The sequence below is a fragment of the Sardina pilchardus genome, chromosome 20, assembly GCF_963854185.1.
Source record: "Sardina pilchardus chromosome 20, fSarPil1.1, whole genome shotgun sequence".
In the NCBI taxonomy this organism is placed as follows: domain Eukaryota; kingdom Metazoa; phylum Chordata; class Actinopteri; order Clupeiformes; family Clupeidae; genus Sardina; species Sardina pilchardus.
The window spans coordinates 16,018,646-16,036,367 of NC_085013.1; the positions used below are offsets into that span (position 1 = coordinate 16,018,646).

Here is a 17,722-nt window from a genome sequence, read left to right on the forward strand (position 1 = left end):
GTGTGTGTGTGTGTGTGTGTGTGTGAGAGTGTGTGTGTGTGTGTGTGTGTGTGTGTGTGTGTGTGTGTGTGTGTGTGTGTGTGTGTATGTGTGTAAAAGGCATCAGGGTACGTTCAGGTTCAGAGCATATATAGGGACTTTCAAAGCCAGGCGCCGTCCACCAGCCCGTCCAGCCTGTCCAACCCTGCACACACACACACACACACACACACACACACACACACCTCCTCTCCTCCCCCAGTCACACACCCTCTCTGTACTGCTCTTCAAACAGCCTCCCGGGCAACACAGGCGGCTGCGCCAAAGCTGCTTTAATTGGTGCTGTTAATAATGTCTTTGTGTGTGTGTGTGTGGTGTGTGTGTGTGTGTGTGTGTGTGTGTGTGTGTGTGTGTGTGTGTGTGGCTCTCCCTCTGTTCTCCTCCGTTCTCTCTCCCTCACTACAACACTCTTCCATCTTCTTTGTCTCGGTTGTCTTTCTAGTCTGCAGTGTTTTTCTGTCGCAGAGACATACCCTCCCTCTCTCTCTCCCTCTCTCCCTCCCTCCCTCTCTCCCTCCCTCCCTCACACTTAAACAAACTCATTTGCTCTTCATCTTTTACTCTTACTCCCATCTCACTCTCTCTCTCTCTCTCTCTCTCCCTCTCTCCCTCTCTCCCTCTATATCTCTCTCTCTATCTCTCTCTCTCCATTACAGCAGGATGCGGTACTTGAGGGCCCGGGGGACCCTGTTGATGACCAGGCGTCCGTCGTAGCTGAGCGAGGCGAAGAGCCAGGGGTCCGCAGATGACCACTCCAGCGCGTACACGCTGTCCTCGTGCTCCTCGTATGTGGCGATGATGCTGTCCTGTAGCGGTTCCCTGCTCCTGTCAAAACCGCACACACACACACACACACACACACACACACACACACACACACACACACACACACACACACACACACAGAAAAAAAACCACACACACTATAACAACCCGACTGTCAATCACCTGCTGTCGCTTGGCAACGTCCTTCCTACACTTAGGGGCTTGTTTGTGAATTTGGACTCACTGGCCAGCTGGGACACACACACACACACACACACACACACACACACTGCTGTTCGGTCGGTCGGTCACCGTACCGCAGGTGTCTTTGGGGTGTGGGTGTGTGTGTGCGTGTGTGTGTGTGCTGTATGCGGGAGCTGCATGTCTAGAGGCTTTGGAGGGGTGCCACAGTCACAGCTGTTCCCTGCTCCTGCCACCCTACACAGGGACTGGTGTGAAAATGTGTTCTCGCTGCTGCTCATTAACAAACACTAGCAGCAGCAACAGTGAGCCAGTGCAGGAGGACGGCTGGAGGAGGTAAAAAAACACACACAGGCCGTCAGAACGGATGCAGGGAACGAGAGAGGGTGAAATAGAGAGCGCAAGAGATAGAGGAAGAGACAAAAAAGTGAGGGAAATATGGAGAAGAAAAAGAGAGGGGGACAGTGAGACGGAGGGATGGGGACAAGGGAATGGAGGCAGAAAGAAAAAAGAGAAAGAGTAACACACTGTGAGAGAGGGAAAGAATGCAGGACATACAGAAGAAAAGAGAGAGAGGGAGGGAGAGAGAGATGGAGAGGAAGAGAGAGAGGGAGAGGAAGAGAGAGGTAGAGGAAGAGGAAGAGAGAGGAAGAGGAAGAGAGAGAGGGAGAGGAAGAGAGAGAGGGAGAGGAAGAGGAAGAGAGAGAGGGAGAGGAGAGGAGTGTGCTAGGGCCAGAAGGACGACAGGAGAGCTTGGTCCAGCATACTTTTCCTCCTGGTGGCCGTCCTCGCCGTCGCTGAGGTCATCGTCGTCCACCAGGTGGCCGAAGGGCTCGGAGGAGATGGACACCATGTTGGACAGGATGACCCGGCTGTCGCTGCTGCCCGTCAGTAGCAGCTGGTCGTGGGAGTGGTTGTACCTGACGCTCCACACCCTGCAGGGAGAAAGACGGAGAGAGAGAGAGAGAGAGAGAGAGAGAGAGAGAGAGAGAGAGAGAGAGAGAGAGAGGACAAATGGAGGAGTCAGGTTGGTCACTGTCCTCGGCCCTCTGCCTGTCCACTGCGGCCGGGCGGTGGACGTCCGGCGTCAGATTGGTTTGGGATGACGGAGATGATGATGCGTCGTCTCCAAATCAGATGTGTGCCTGCGCTGTCCGTCTCTGTCAAGTCACCTGCACCACGCCAGGTGCTTCTTAGTAGCCCCCATTTCCATCTGTCTCTCTCTATGCACCTCTCCCTCGCTCCATCCCTCTCTCTCTCCCTCTCTGGAATTCCCTCTCTACCTCTCCATCGCTCTCAGTCAGCCTCTCTATTCTTCAAAGCTTACCTCCTTCACCCTCTCACCCTCTCTCTCTCTCTCTCTCTCTGCAATCCCCCCACCCACTCTCCTTCCTCTGTGCTCCATGCATTTCTGCACCAGAGGAGCTCTTGCTGCCCCCACCCCCTCGTCCCCTCCTCCTCCTCCACCCCGTCTCCATCTCCCGTGGCCCTGGGCAGAGAGGATCGCTGCTCCTTACTGAAGGGGGGGGGTGGGGGTGGTGGTGGGGGTGGTGGTGGTGGGGGATTGGAGGTGGATAACCGGGGCTGTCGACAGCAAATCTGGCTCAGTCAACCCTTTCCCTCGGCTCGGCTAATCTGCTTCACTCCCAAAAATATTCCCTAATACCCCTCGCCCTGCGGCTCAACCCGGAGCCCAGCCCAGCCCAGCCCTGCCTGCCTCCACGCCTGCATGCCTGAGTGGGGGAGGAGGAGGATGGGGAGGGTGGGGGGTGGTGGTGGGGGGAGACCTGCTGGGGCTCTGTAATTTCCTATCTAAATAGGATCAAATCTTCTTTGCTATTGATATGTTTTTTTTTTAACCCAATCTCGCTCTGTGATAGCATCCTGTGTCTGATGCGTTATCGTGCTGTGATTGGTGTGTGTGTGTGTGTGTGTGTGTGTGTGTGTGTGTGTGTGTGTGTGTGTGTGTGTGTGTGTGTGTGTGTGTGTGTGTGTGTGTGTGTGTGTGTGTGTGCGCGTGTGTGTGCGCGTGTGTGTCCATGCGGGTATGTGTGAGCGAGAGCAAGAGAAAGAGAGAAAGAGAGAGAAAGATTATGTCTCTCTCTCTCTATCTCTCTCTTTCTGTCTGTGTGTGTGTGAGTGTGAAAGAGTGAGAGAGAGTTTGAGAGTGTGCTCTTGGGCGCTAGACAGGCTGCGTTTGGCACTTTAAACAATATGATTGTGTATTCTGCTCACACACTCGTACACAAATATGAAGACACACGGATAAGGGCACACAAACACACACACACACACACACCTCTTTGGGCTGGCATGGAACACAGCACAACTACAAACCCATCCGCAGGCATACTGCGGCACACCAGAGCAGCCTTTACAAAGAACATGTGCATGGAACACTAATTGGGACGTGCACACACACACACACATGCAAGCTCAGACACACTGAGGAGTGTCTACATGCTTAGAAAAATAAATATGTACAAACACACACTCAGCATCAGAGCAGAGATTCTCACACACACACACACACACACATACACACACACCCACACACACACGCACACGCGCACACACACAGCAAAAGCAGAGAGAGAAAAGCAGGCTTTGAATTTGATGTCTGGTTTAAGAGGGAGGATCAGAGAGAGCTCTCTGACACTCAAACCAGACAGGCATACAAGCTCTGTGTGTGTGCATGTGTGCGTGTGTGCATGCCTGCATGTGTGTGTGCCTGTGTGTGTGTGTGTGTGTGTGTGTGTGTGTGTGTGTGTGTGAGTGAGAAGGGTAGTGTTCCTATGTGGTCCTCTCTGATGGAGGGGATGGCTGAGAGCAGTGTGGCTGCTACAGAGGAGAGGTGGCCATATGCTGGCATGCAGCACACTCATTATGAATGTGTCCACACGTGCCCTGCATCCCCAACACACACACACACACACACGCACACACGAACACACGCACACACGCACACACGCACACACACACACACACACTCACATGTGCACACATTCACACTCACATGCATTTATGAGCATATGTGTCAGCTCCAATGAGTACAAATCTGTGTGCTGGTGTGCACGCATGCGTATGTGTGTGTGCGCGTGTGTGTGTGTGTGTGTGTGTGTGTGTGTGTGTGTGTGTGTGTTGGAGTGTGAATACACATACTGTATGTGCATATGTATTTGGACCATGTGAGTATCCTTGCTCATTGACTTGACTAAAACTAGATCATTTTAGGCTTATATCATAGAAATTGATTTGCCTTTTTCTGTTTCATAAAGCAACCAAGTACAGCACAATGTGTAAGTAAGGGCCCCTGCACATATAACAATTATTTACATGTAGGATTGGCCATCATTGGACATCACCTGTCACATGGCAATGACAACAATGGAGCCTTGGTGTCTGACATCTTGTGCTAATCACCATGTTACAGTGTTAACTTCACCAATGACTTTTGGCACGGTTTTCACTGACTATAATGAATCTGGCCCAATGTATCTCCACTGACAGCTCGTTAGCATCTTAATGAATTGGGCTCAGTCCACTAAATGCACCCTATCATAACATTAGGTTCAACTGGTGACACAGGCAACGTCATCTCACTATATCCTTTCAAGCTGGTAAAAGGAGGTATCAGCAATTTTAAATCCCCAAAACTGTTTCCAGGCTGTTTAATTTCTGGCAACACCATTATATTATGGCAGCTATCAACACAGTATATGATGAATGCTGCAATCAATATTCAAGAACTGACATTTTCCTTTTTTGAAACTTTACTTTTTGAAAACCGTCAGCAATTCACATCCTAAAACAAATGGCTCATCTCATTGGTCTTAAGTTGACATGGACAAGCGTATAGGATTTTGGTATAGAGTGTGTGTGTGTGTGTGTGTGTGTGTGTGTGTGTGTGTGTGTGTGTGTGTGTGTGTGTGTGTGTGTGTGTGCCTCTCACCAGTGTGAGTGCTCTTCCAGGCTCTTGACCGGTTCGTTGACATTCCGCACGTCCCAGAACTTGACCTTACAGTCGTCCCCGCAGCTGGCCAGGTAGTACTGCTTGTTGGGATTGAAGTCCAGGTCTCGCACCAGCTGCCCGTGGGCATTCTCAATACAGTAGATCTGACTGGACGAGTGAGAGAGCGGGAACAGACGCATCAGACACGCGGCGGAACACAGGAGAACAAAAAAAAGCCCAAAAAAAAAAGAGAGAGGAAGGAGGACAGAAGGAAGAAAAGGAACAGAGAGGAGGAAAAAAGAAATCTACAATGCTGATCTCGTAAATCTGCGCTGGCTCGCACTTCTGGCAGTCAAGGCCAGACTCCATCTGAAATCAAATAAAAACCTGACAAGCCATAAAGAACAGCGCGCTCACACCACGCAAGGTGATGGCTTGCCGTGAAGCGTTAAGCGTTTGGGTCGCCGTTAGTATTTGATGATTCCCCCCCATCTCTTCTCCTTCCATTTCAATGAACAGTACAGTACAGTACAGCACGCCGTGATCTGAGCTTGGAGCGCCAGGATCCTGCTCCTCAGGTCCATGGCTGGCTCTCCCTGCAGAGGATCATGGGCGATCTGGTCAGATTTCCTCGCCATCTCTCCCCTCGCCCGCCCGCCTTCATGGGCTATCTAGCGGCCCGTGGATTTCATTACGCAATTACCACGCTAATTAAAAATCTCATTAAAACTGGAGGTGAAAAAAATTGACCTAAGGGGGGTAACTGGGCTTCAATTAGGTCAAGCTTAGAGTCTATATCCTCCCAGATTTCCTCCTGACTAGAGCTGGAAGGGTGTGAAGAGTGGAGATCTCTGCGCCGCCACAACGCTAATAAGTGTGGATATTAACATATTAACAGAGAGGGAGAAATGAAAAGCTTGCTTTAATAAAATGCATGTGCTTCACCCCCCCCTCTCCCCTCTTGCGGCGTTGAGCGTCCTAAGTGGCCTTATCGTGGAGAAAGGTCTAACCGCAGCTCCTCGTCTTCGCTGAAGCAGCAGGAACGAAAACAAGCGGGTAAACAAAAACGGTCTGCGTCTGGCGAGTCAGGGCCACGGAGGCTCCTCGCCGGAGCGTGGGCACGGTGTGGCGGCCTTCCTTGACTGACTCAGAAGTAACCACGGCGACCTCTGGCCGGGGGGGGGGGGCTGGAGTGGAGGGGGGAGGTGTGTGTGTGTGAGGAGGAGGTGTAAACTCGTGCCTGCTCGTCTTAGCGAGTGGGGACGTGCGGCAGGGCCGAGGAAATGGAGCAGGAAATTGGGTTAGTCTCGCCGCGCTTCCGAGCCCCTCCATCCTTGCAAATCTGAAATTGGGATCCGATCAGGCAAAGCCCGGCAGAGGCAGTGACGAGCTCGCCAACGTGAAGAGGATTAGGCCCTTCTCCCTCTCTCTCCATCCCTCTTTCTCCATCTCTCTCTCTCTCTCCATCCCTCTCTCTCTCTCTATCCCTCACTCTCCCACCTCTCCTCTCCCGCCCCCTAAAGCCGCTGGACAGGACCAAACCCAATCTAAAGCCACCTACCGCATACCCCACAGGCAACAAAAGTCATTACACACCCCCGCAAATGCGCGCACGCACACACACACACACACACACAGAGGACACCCCCACACACGTGTGTGCACACACACACACACGCACACACACGCACACACACACACACACACACACGCACACACACACATACACACACACACAACACACACAAACACACACACACACAAACAGGCCGAGTGATAAATCGCTGTGTGATGGGGACAGACTGGATCTCTGGGAGGGGAGGGGGGTTGGCGGTACTGGGAAGCAGGGCAGGGTGGGGTGTAGGGGTGGAGAGAGAGAGAGAGAGAGAGAGAGAGAGAGAATCACACACACTGACAAGCCTCTGTTTCCATGGCAACCACTGGCCCCCTGAAATCATTTCTCTTATCAAAATTAGGCTGAGGCTGGGAGGGTGAGCAGGTTAGAGCGGGCCGCAGAGCACAGCTGTGTGTGCGGGAGTGGCAATCGGGATCTGCAGCACTGTCTCATCAAATGAGTCTATTTACACAACATGGCGCCTCTGGAAGTCAAATAATGACTTCAGCCAACACGGATAATTCACTGAAAGTAAGACCATGAAAGTTAGGATCTCCTGACAGTGAAGTGGAGGAAAGAGACGAACATATGTGCCCTATAAATGTGAAGTTTCATTCACAGTATCATGGGCCCAGTGCTTTCTCCAGGGGAATATTTGTTTAAAAAGGTCATGGGAAATCTTGTTGACGGCCTTGAAAGTTCAAGGTTTGATTGAACATTTCCAGACACTTCCAGCTCAAAGCTATATTTTTCTACCTCTGTAAAACAAATGGTGATTCAACTCAGCCTATGGCAGGCAGGGACTCAAAGCCTCAGTGTGCAGAGTGTCAAAGGGGCTATGTGTCTGACACACACTTAAGGACAAGGCATTAAAACCAGGAGCCATTTTGGCTCAAAAAACAAAGCCATGAAAGAGCTATATGGCTAATATGGCTGTAATCAATCATATTCACTTCCCATTTAGACGGAGAGAAACTGCCAACCGCGTAAAATTTATTGAAATCTACTCAAGCTGAAGATTGTACAGTAAATCATATGCAGTAATGCACTTCACTTTTGGGCTCTTCTAAACTTCGGTTACAAAACCCTACAATAAAGTAGGATCTTATTCAAATGCTCCCGGAGGATAGCAAGCTGTACAACAACAAAGCCTTGGCAGTATCAGAACATAACAAATGAAACATTCCATCATTATTATTGTTCATCTGAGTAGGAGAGTACGCTAGACCCATCCAAAGTGGTTCTGTTACGACTTAGACACACTTCCTGCAGTAGGGTGTCTGCAGATGTCTGCGTCTCGCGTCTCCATATTTGGTCTGGGCAGACCTCCCCACACACAGTGGAGGGTTTTTGTACTCCGCGCGGCAGGGGATCATCACGCTGGCACTTAGTTTGGGAAATCAGTGTGGTACTTGAAAGGCCTCGCCATCTTCCCCGATTTCTGTTTTATGTAGATTTATACATCTTACTAACAAATGAGTCTCTTTGTATTAGATGCCAGCAATAATACAAAGTTACAGAGTGGTCTGCAGCAGTCTGTGAGTAAAAGTCCCAACTGGCTGCCATAGTGTATGAGTGGTATGTCTTGGTCTGCTCAGCCCCTCCACAGAGTGGTCACTGCAACCAGACAGCCAGACAGACAGACAGACAGCCAGACAGCCAGACTTCTCATTTCTCTTTTCTGAAAGCATGGCACAGTGTGTGCTATGGCAGCTGGTTTGAAAGAGAGTGCAGAGATTTTGGCCGAGGGAGTGCATGTGTACGTGACGAATGAGTGTGTGTACCAGACAGTGTGTGTGTGTGTGTGTGTGTGTGTGTGTGTGCTTAAGGACACACTCGCCCTCACTGCACTGATTGCTTTGAGTAGTGCTATTGAGTAGTGACTGCTGTGTGAGACCATTCCCAGTGACATGGGCGGCCCACCGCATAACACACAGTAAAGAAAATGGCTGTGCGCACACACACACACACACACACACACACACACACACACACACACACACACACACACACACACACACACACACACACACACACACACACACACACACGTGCTGATCCATTCTCAAACACACACATACACACACACACACACACACACACACACACACATGCTGATCCATTCTTAAACACATGGGAGCACTGCCATCAGTTGACCATACAGTAGGTACTCAGTAGACAAACAGGGATTGGGGAGATGAAAACAGGAGGGCATGAAACATGTAATGGCTAAGGGACTGCAAACTATTGTGGATGATTTGAGGATTGATTTGCTGGATTTATGCATTAGTTAGGCCTAAAACACAGGACCATATATTCTAAACCACAATGGTAGAAAATGAAATCAGATCAAATAAATAAAAGTTGCACTTTTCAATGTTTAAATAAATGTTTTATCTGTTTGTGATGTTGAACTGTTGGATTTAACAAGCATCTGCTGTTATTTGAACCACCAGACACTTCCAGTTGCTTAGGATGAGATGATTCTTCCTTAAAAATAGTCAAATTGATATTTCTTAGATATCTTTCATGGAAGAATCTTTTAGTGTTGCTTTTTGAGGCTATAAGGAATGTGGGCATTCCCACAATGCAAATATTCTTTGCTTTGTGCCACTACTTGAGTGTATAATGCTGGCCCAGCATTCTCTTGTAAAATTCATCGATTCGTCAATGATGTCAACCCAGCCAGGCCTGGAGGCATCAAAGAAGGCCCAAACCAGGATGCTCCCTCCACCAAACTTCAAAGAACAGAGGATGGACCACAACTCTACTGGGACAATGTACTGTGGACAAAAAAGATCAAAGTTGGACGCTTTGGCAGGAACACGAAGAGGTATATTTCGGGGAAAAACACTGAAAACCAATACCATAATCCCTGAGGTGAACATGGACATGGTAGCCCAGGAGTCATTCTCAAACAGAATCGTTTAAACACAAGAAAACGTCATGGTCTTTGACATTTAAAGAAAACATTCCAGGACTTTGACATTTAGCAAAACATTCCAGGAATGTTCCATGTTTCCTAAAATACCGAGGCATTACAATTTTGAAACATGTAGAACTGAGGAGACTTCTGCGAGCCCAAATAACACATGATATCTTGATATCAGCATGCGATACTGGATGTCAAATCATGCAGGAACTGTGTAAGGTTATTGCTTTTTTGGACTGACTGGGCTCCTGCATGGGTGGCGTCTCGCTGTGACTTTAAGGGAGCCTGGCCAGTGCTGTTTGGACTGGCCCCACTGACCGATGGTGCTGAGGGTGAGAGCGGACACGTGGCCAAGCGGCCGGCTGTCTGCGGGTGCAGTCAAGCATGAGAAGGCGGCACTCACACACAGCTGGTGTGCCAACTGGGTAGCCAGACAGAGAGACAGTCCTGCGTGTGTCCTTGCCCTTGCCGGATTCTCTGACCCTCCTTACTCCCCCACCTCCACACATGCAAACACAACCTGTGATCAAGTGTTTGGGTGAGTGACTATGAGTGTGGCGCCCATATGGGATTTTCTAATGGACATTCACACACAAAAACTCGCAATCGTTAAAATTCCCATACTGTGCAAAGACACACATATACACACACAAACACGCAAAATATATGCATAAAACTGCACACGTAGCATAAAGAAACTGAAGGAAATCTACCGCATGTACAAAATGATCCCTCTATGTGTGGGAGGGCTTTGACCACAGCCACAGCCTCTCCAGAAGATAGCAGTGCCTCATTTGTCTGCCACTGACCATTGTCCACTGAAGTGACTATACACATACTGTAGGTAGGCATTTATTGGCTGTTGGATAGTGACTGACAGACTGTTGGTTGTAGTTGGTTTAGTTGTAGGCAACTACATTTCTACAATTTAGCTTAAGATGTTGTTGAGATATACTGAAATATATCAACTGAAGTGCCCCCTATGGACAGAATTTCACATAATTGGTCTCGTCTCAAAAATGCTACATTTTGGCATTGATGTCATTCACTATTTGGGCCAACTCCTCAAAAGGAGGGTCATGCACATTTAAAGATGTCAACATGCAATAAGACTGGACATGGTGTTCAAGTGTGAATACGGTTTACTTGGTTGAGTTAACGATCCCATCTGAAGACGCAATAAAGAAGCCTTTGAAAGCAAAAGCTATTCAGAACTAGGAGCAGACGTGACGGAAAGAGGCTGGCAGGCATACAGAAGACCAGTGGAGATGGGCGTTTGAGACGCTGCAGCCAAATTAACCACTTCAATCACTTCTGTTTGAGTTTTGGGTTTTGGGGGACAGTTGCTCAAATGAGTTTTAAGGACAGTTACTTAAAGGAGCTTTAAAGGAGTTGTCTGATGCAACTTAAAATTGAACCCGTGGTTATGGATGAGGTGTTCACAGACACCTAGGGGACATCACATGTGCATTTATCTGTATTATGCAAAGAAGCCTACTGCCATGAGTGGGTAGGTGCCTAAGGTGACCAGGGTTCATAATCCTTCCCTATCCCTAGCCTGGGTTGGTATGCAACTCATTCCATTACTCTCACCTAGCTTCATATGCTGGCTGCTGGTAGAAGGACTCCATTATGTTGTAATATCCAGGCTGTTGGGAATGAGTTCTAGTTTGTACCAGTGAGAGGTTTGGCTTCTGTGAAAAGTCCCCACTGAACACCATGAGGAATTGAACATATTTTCCTGTGTATAACCAAAACGGATCATTTTCTCACAACAAGGCCACTGCGTGCTTCTCTGCTCCCCCCTTCTGCTTCTCCCTCCTCCATTTCTACTTGTGCTGTGCTTGACCCAACTCTCTGCTCTCTCTGTTCCACTACTCCTGCTCTGCTCGTCTGGCCCGGCCATTTCATCTTTTTTTCTTTATCTTTCCTTCTCCATCTCCTGGCGCTCGCTGCTACCCCTCTGCTGTCTCTTTCCATTTCTCTGATTCTATCCGACTCCAATCTCCCCCTCTCCCTCCCTCCCTCCCTCCCTCCCTCTCTCTCCCTCCCTCTCTCTCACCGTCTCTTCCTTTACCCAAGCATCCCTCTGTACCTCTCTCCCACTCCTCCTCCCCTCCCCTTTTCTCTCTCCCTCTCTTCATGCTCTCAATCTCTCTGGCTCACTGCAGCTCATCTGGTTCATCAGAGGGATCAATAGTGCAGTGATCATTATTCTGTGCGCAAAGCCCACACATCGGCTGGCCTTATTCCATCACACAGCTACCCCACCTCACACACACACATACACAGGCACACACACAAAAACACACACACATACAGGCAAAGGTGCGCAAACACACACACACACAGGCAAATAAATACATACACACAGGCAAAGGCGCACACACACACACACACACACACACACACACACACACACACACACACACACACACACACACACACACACACACACACACACACACACACAGAGAGAGGATAGGTGATTTAAGGTAGGTCATGATTAGACGACACTGCGGTACATCAGGTTGCTAATTAGCCAATAGAGTGTTGTACACCACATCCACCATTCCCTGTCTGAGTGACAGCGAACGTGACACGTGAAAAGACAATCAAGTGTTCTGAGCAGGCTCTTCAAAGCAGAGACAGAGTTTGGGAGAGGCTCCGTCCTGAATGCCTGAGATCAGTGATTGCTGCTGTAAATTGTACTTAGCAAAGTCATTTCTCCTGACGCTGGAAATGATAGGAACTTGCTGTTGGGGCATACCACTGTAAATGTTGTAACAATTGCTGATTACTGAAACATTATGCCAATGGATTCATTATTTTCTTATGTGTCGTCCTGCATTGGGAAATATTTTTCAAAGGTAGCTTTGAAAATGAGTTTTGTTCACAAACAAACATTCACAAGAGTATCGAATAAAGATTTTACAATTTCTGGAAGAGAGGGAAACTATGACAGAAGTAAAGCAGCAGGACAGATGGAGAGCTAGAAAGAGAGAGAAAGAAAGATGGAGAGAAGAGGAAAAGAAAGAGAGAGAGACAGGAGGGAGGAACAGAGAGAGAGAGAGAGAGAGAGAGCAAACAGCAGATAGGGACAGATGGACAGGCGGACAGACGGACGGACTGATATGACGCTACCTCATGCTCCGCAGATCCCAGCCGCGGATGGCCGTGTCGTTGGCCGTGGCCAGCTGGGTGCAGTTGTGGTGCGGGCTCCACTTGCCCGAGGTGAACTTCAGCTGCCCTTTCCCCTCCAGGGTGGCACTGCTGGAGACCTGCAGGGGGAGGTGTGGGGGAGGTGTGGGGGCAGAGGGGGCAGATCGATCCGCATTAGTTCACCTCTGGCCCTTACTTGGAAAAGCCCAGGAGGACAGCAGAGAGGAGCAGAGTGTACACGCGTGGGGGAGTTCCCCCCCCACACACCCCCTCCCAGCCACCGCCCACCTCATACGGGAGACCACCTCAGGCTCTTCTGCATGAACAAACAGCCTCTCACCGGGGAGTCAGGTACACTATTGACGTCGCGCACAAAGACGCACGTGACTGGAGATCTCCCAACACTTGAATGTAGGGATTCAGTGGGAGAGATGCCGTGATGTGATGTTCTACTGACCTTGGCTGAGCACAATGGAGGACTCAATAGGCACGGCGGGCTATAGAAAAGTGCATTGGGAGGACAGCCAGCCTCTATAAATGTGGGTATGAAACATAAAGGCTTACGTGACGCAGAGTAGGAGCAGGGTCTACTTATCAGAGCTCTTGAGGAACACTACTGGCATGAATTAAAGAGTCACAAGCCTCTCGCCATTATTAGCTGTGCTTAGTATGACTGCATAAAGACACACACGCACACACGCACACACGCACACACGCACACACGCACACACGCGCACACACGCGCACACACGCACACACACACACACACACACACACACACACACACACACACACACACACACACACACACACACACACACACGTTATTGTGGTACTAAATGTCCATCAGTGCTGGCATGGTCACTGACGATCTCCCCTGACATGGGAAACTGTCATGGGAAAAGGACAATTTGTTTTTAGTATATTTGGGGACATTTTGCCTTTACTAAGGCAGCACAGTTCTAACACATAGACAGGAAGCTAGTGGGAGAGAGAGACATACAGTAAGGTGGGATCAGGAGGAGACCATGGGTCAGACTCAGAGTGTGGGACGGACGCTCACCGTAGCCACGTGTGCCTCAGCCAAAAAGACAAATACATCTAAGTCATTCTACATAGACAAGTATATATTAAAAAAAAAAAAAAAAACACCCAGAATGGGTCACAGGTAAAATGGAGCAGCTATAGTTACATGATCTACAGTAGAAATCTCTCCTCTCTCCTCTCCTTTGCGGCCACAGAATAGGGACTTGGATTTGTTGTGTTTTCCCTTCCCCTCTATATTCTGTCCTCTTAAGTCTTTAATTTGGTGCTGCTGGAGCTGGTGTGGGTTTGAGCCGCGGCTGCTGGAGACAGGCCAGTGCACAGAGCCAGCGCCGAGGCGTATCGATCGGAGGGCCGGCGCTGACGCTGGCGCTCCCGCTGTGCCCGGCCTCGTTATTTCACACGGAGCTCCGCCCGCCTCGGCTCTCGCAGGAGACGGCGCTCGGGCCGAGGAGAAAAAAGGGAAAACGAGAAATAGCGAAAACACCAGCAGAAATGGCGTCCGCGAAACAAAAAATCTCGGGGTGGCGCTGGGCCGACACGGCGCTGGGCGTTCGCTCGCGTGCCACGCTTTTGGGTGGCCGTTAGTAGCAAGTGGCGGTCACCGGTCATGAGGGGCTTGAGATGGCCGTGGAGTGGACAGGCTGAGGGGTGGGGGGGGTGGTTCCAGCATGGGCCTGGACTGAGACCCACTACAGCTACACGTGGCTACTGGCAATGACAAGAAATCACCATCATCTGTTTCCTTTAATCCTCTCTCTCCCTCTCCCTCTCTCTCTCTTTCTAGATCTCCCCAACTCTGTGTCTGTCCATCCTTTCCTCACTATCTCACTCCCTCTCTGCCGTTTCCCCCCTCTCTACTCTCTCTATCTTCCCCCACAGCATTCTGTCTGTCAGTCTGTCTTCACGTCTATCCAATTCTCTCTCATCCTCTCTCTTCCTCTATCGCTCTCTCTCTCTCTCTCTCTCTCTCTCTCTCTCTCTCGGAACGTGCTCTGCTTTCATGGGAAGCCTAATCCAGGCAGTAGCAGGGGCTGAAGCACAGATGAACACATCAACGGCAGCATTTCAGATGCAAAGCGGGATGTGGGGATGGAGGAGCGAAAGAGAGAAAGAGGGAGAGAGAGGGAGAGAGAGGGAGAGAGAGAGGGAGAGAGAGAGAGAGAGACAGCGGCAGGGAGAGGGAGTGTGCGAATGAGCAAGCAGGAGATAGGGAGGGGGTGTGATGTGAGGGTGTGAGGAGGATGTGTGTGTGTGTGTGTGTGTGTGTGTGTGAGGGGGTGCTGTGCCGTGATGTTGAGGTGGGATGGGGAGTGGGGAGTGGGGGGGGGGGTCTGCATGCAGGAGATTAGCATTCTCATCAGCAGTGGAGGAATCTGGCTGCTCTCTCTATTTTTTCCGCTCGCCCTCCTCTCTCCCTCTCTTCCTCCCTCCCTCCCTCTCTCCCTCCCTCCATTTTTAATGGGTGAAGTGCCCTCAGTAGGCCTTGCCACTCGATAACCCTCCCCTCCCCCTCCCCCCCACCCTCACCTCCCCTGCCTGCCCCTCTCTGTTCAGCATGCAAAGCTGACATTAGTGTGACCTCACAGGGGGTCTGTGCGTGGCATCGACCACAGCCCTCTCGCCTAACCTCACTCTGTGTGTGTGTGTGTGTGTGTGTGTGTGTGTGTGTGTGTGGTTTGTGAATGTATGTGCGAGAGCAGGGGGGGGGGGGGGAGTGAAAGTGAAAGGCTGATGTTTTCACAGGTCCGCTGCAGCACGCAGTCACACACTCCCAAATGTCAAGTCACGGGGTTGCGTCCTGCCAGACCTGGGCCACGGCCGGCCCTGCGAGGGCTCCTCTCCCCGCCATTAATTACTAACGACGGCCGAGGGATTATTAACGAGTGGCCTCCACACTGCAGACCGCCGCTAATAGGAAAGTAAGGGACCAACCTACGGCCCGTCATCCGCACACCACTGCTACACACACCCACACACACACACACCTTTTTTTAATTGAGAGGCTTTGAACTTAAAAGGAAAAGAAGCAATTCACCAGCAAACTTTAGAACATCATCTTTTTGATATGACTTTTAGACGATTCAGGCTAAGGCCACCTGCTCTGAAGGCCATGGTCAGCTGTGGGCAGTCTGCGCCATTGAAGCGCGCGGTGTCGTAAAGCCGTGGACCCGACGCAGCATCAATGGAGAAGAGAAACTCAGAGAGACGGTGGTGGAAAGTGCTGTCTAAGTGTAGGGACACATTCACTGAAGCATTTATGCAACGCTACTGCCACCACTCTCTCTACCTCTCCCACACCCCCCCCCCCCCCTCCCCTCTCTCTCTGTTCCCCTCAGAGTGGAGATCCAGAGAGGGAGAGCGCGGTGTGGTGTGGTGCTGTGCTGTGCTGTGCTGTGGTTATCAGATAATGAGGCTGCCGGCGTCTCACCGTGGCTTTGGTGGAGCTCTCCTGAAGGTCCCACAGCACCGCGTGGTTATCGGCCAGAGAGATCACACGACTGCCGTCGCCCATGGGCTCCCATAATACACTGCAGGAGAGGAGAGAGAGAGAGAGAGAGAGAGAGAGAGAGAGGGAGACAAGAGGAGAGTGATAAGAGAGGGAGAGGGACAGATAGAGATGAGTTAGTGTACTGAAATGACCACAATAAGCAGTCTCCCACTCCTCCATTTCCCTGGCCTTTTATGGTTGAAGTGAGGCGGCATCCCACCAAGGCCACCATCACATGGGCAGATTTTTAACTAAGCACACAGGTGACATTCAACATCAATCAAGCCAGCCTGAGTTATGGGCCGAGGCTGGGCTTGGCAGCCTATATATTTGCGCATTATATCCTCGGTGTCCTCAAACGCATGTGAGGCAGCAGCTCTCTCCCTCCCTCTCTCTCTCTATCTCTCTCCCTCTCTCTTTCTCTCCCTCTCTTCTACCTCCTCGGAGACTCCAGTGCCGTCAAGCTCCAGCCGCCAGCCGCCTAATTACCCAGCAGCCCCGGCGCCAGATGCAGCAGCAGCAGCAACGGCAGCCGTCTGCACTGCAGTGGGCTGATGAGGACGGTGGAAGGAGAGAGAGAGAGAGAGAGGAACAGAGAGAGAGGGAGAGAGAGAGGAAGAGAGAGAGAGAGAGAGAGAGAGAGAGAGAGAGAGAGAGGCAAGAAGAAATCCTACTTAGGATTCCATCCAGCTCTTGTCATTTGCATGCTTTTACTTGTGAAGGAGGTGAGAGGGAGAGGGAGGGAGGATACAGAGAGAGAGAGGGAGAGAGGAAGAGAGGGAGGGAAAAAGAGATAGATGGATAGGCAGCACGATTGAAAAAGAGAGAAGCCAGGGTAGAATAAGCATTTATGGGGGATATAAATCGCTGAGCAGAGGAGTGGCACTGGTGGCAGCAGTGGAGTGTTTTTTTTACCCTCTCTCTCTCTCTCTCTCTCTCTCTCTCCCTCTTGCTCTATCTCTCTCTTTACGGCCCTCCCAAGGTGCTGGGAGTCAGGGGTCTTGAGCGGTCAGGTGCATCATCCCGGTAAACCCCCCGCCAGTCACTGGCTCATCTCGCCCGCCGTTTATTCCATAAAAAAGAATTAGCCCCAATTCCAGCTCAATTTATTCAGTGCTTTGAGATTTATAAGTGCGGGCCTCCCAATAGTATCAATTAATTCATAAAAACGGGGGCGACTCACTTTTATGGCCGTGTTATTATGCCAGACCCATAAGTTAAGGGCGGGAGGATTAAAGAACATAAGTCATGTGCATTTGACCTTGAAGAACAGAGGCTTTGCATCTTTGATTGAAGTGAATATGTAAATATGTCCTGAAATGGCTCAAATGGTCTCTCTCCCCTCGCTCTCCCGCGCTCTCTGAAGGCCCCATGCATATATTAAAATGAGAAGTCGGGATGCGCTCGATCATCGCGGGCCATCGCTGCTGTACACGCCATTGGCTCTTTGCACGCTGGCACCTACTGCGGCAGCCTTTGACTCCACTGAAGCCGGGATGAGGGGATTTCAAATGTCCACCG

General features: G+C 50.4%; 1 protein-coding gene across 2 annotated transcripts in view; it reads right to left on the bottom strand.

Annotated features, from left to right (window-relative positions):
• Positions 1 to 567: 567 nt before the first annotated feature.
• eipr1 (EARP complex and GARP complex interacting protein 1) overlaps positions 568 to 17,722 on the bottom strand; it is a 31,592-nt gene continuing 14,437 nt past the window's right edge. The window contains exons 5-9 of one of the 2 annotated variants that reach the window (XM_062523025.1): positions 16,142 to 16,241; positions 12,649 to 12,785; positions 4,958 to 5,125; positions 1,773 to 1,940; positions 568 to 861 (exon numbers count right to left, since the gene is read on the bottom strand). In XM_062523025.1, the coding sequence (XP_062379009.1) occupies positions 690 to 861; positions 1,773 to 1,940; positions 4,958 to 5,125; positions 12,649 to 12,785; positions 16,142 to 16,241 (745 nt within the window). In that variant the 3' untranslated portion in view covers positions 568 to 689. Of the gene's footprint in view, positions 865 to 1,772; positions 1,941 to 4,957; positions 5,126 to 12,648; positions 12,786 to 16,141; positions 16,242 to 17,722 lie in introns of both variants that reach the window. The other variant, XM_062523023.1, reaches the window with a different exon arrangement.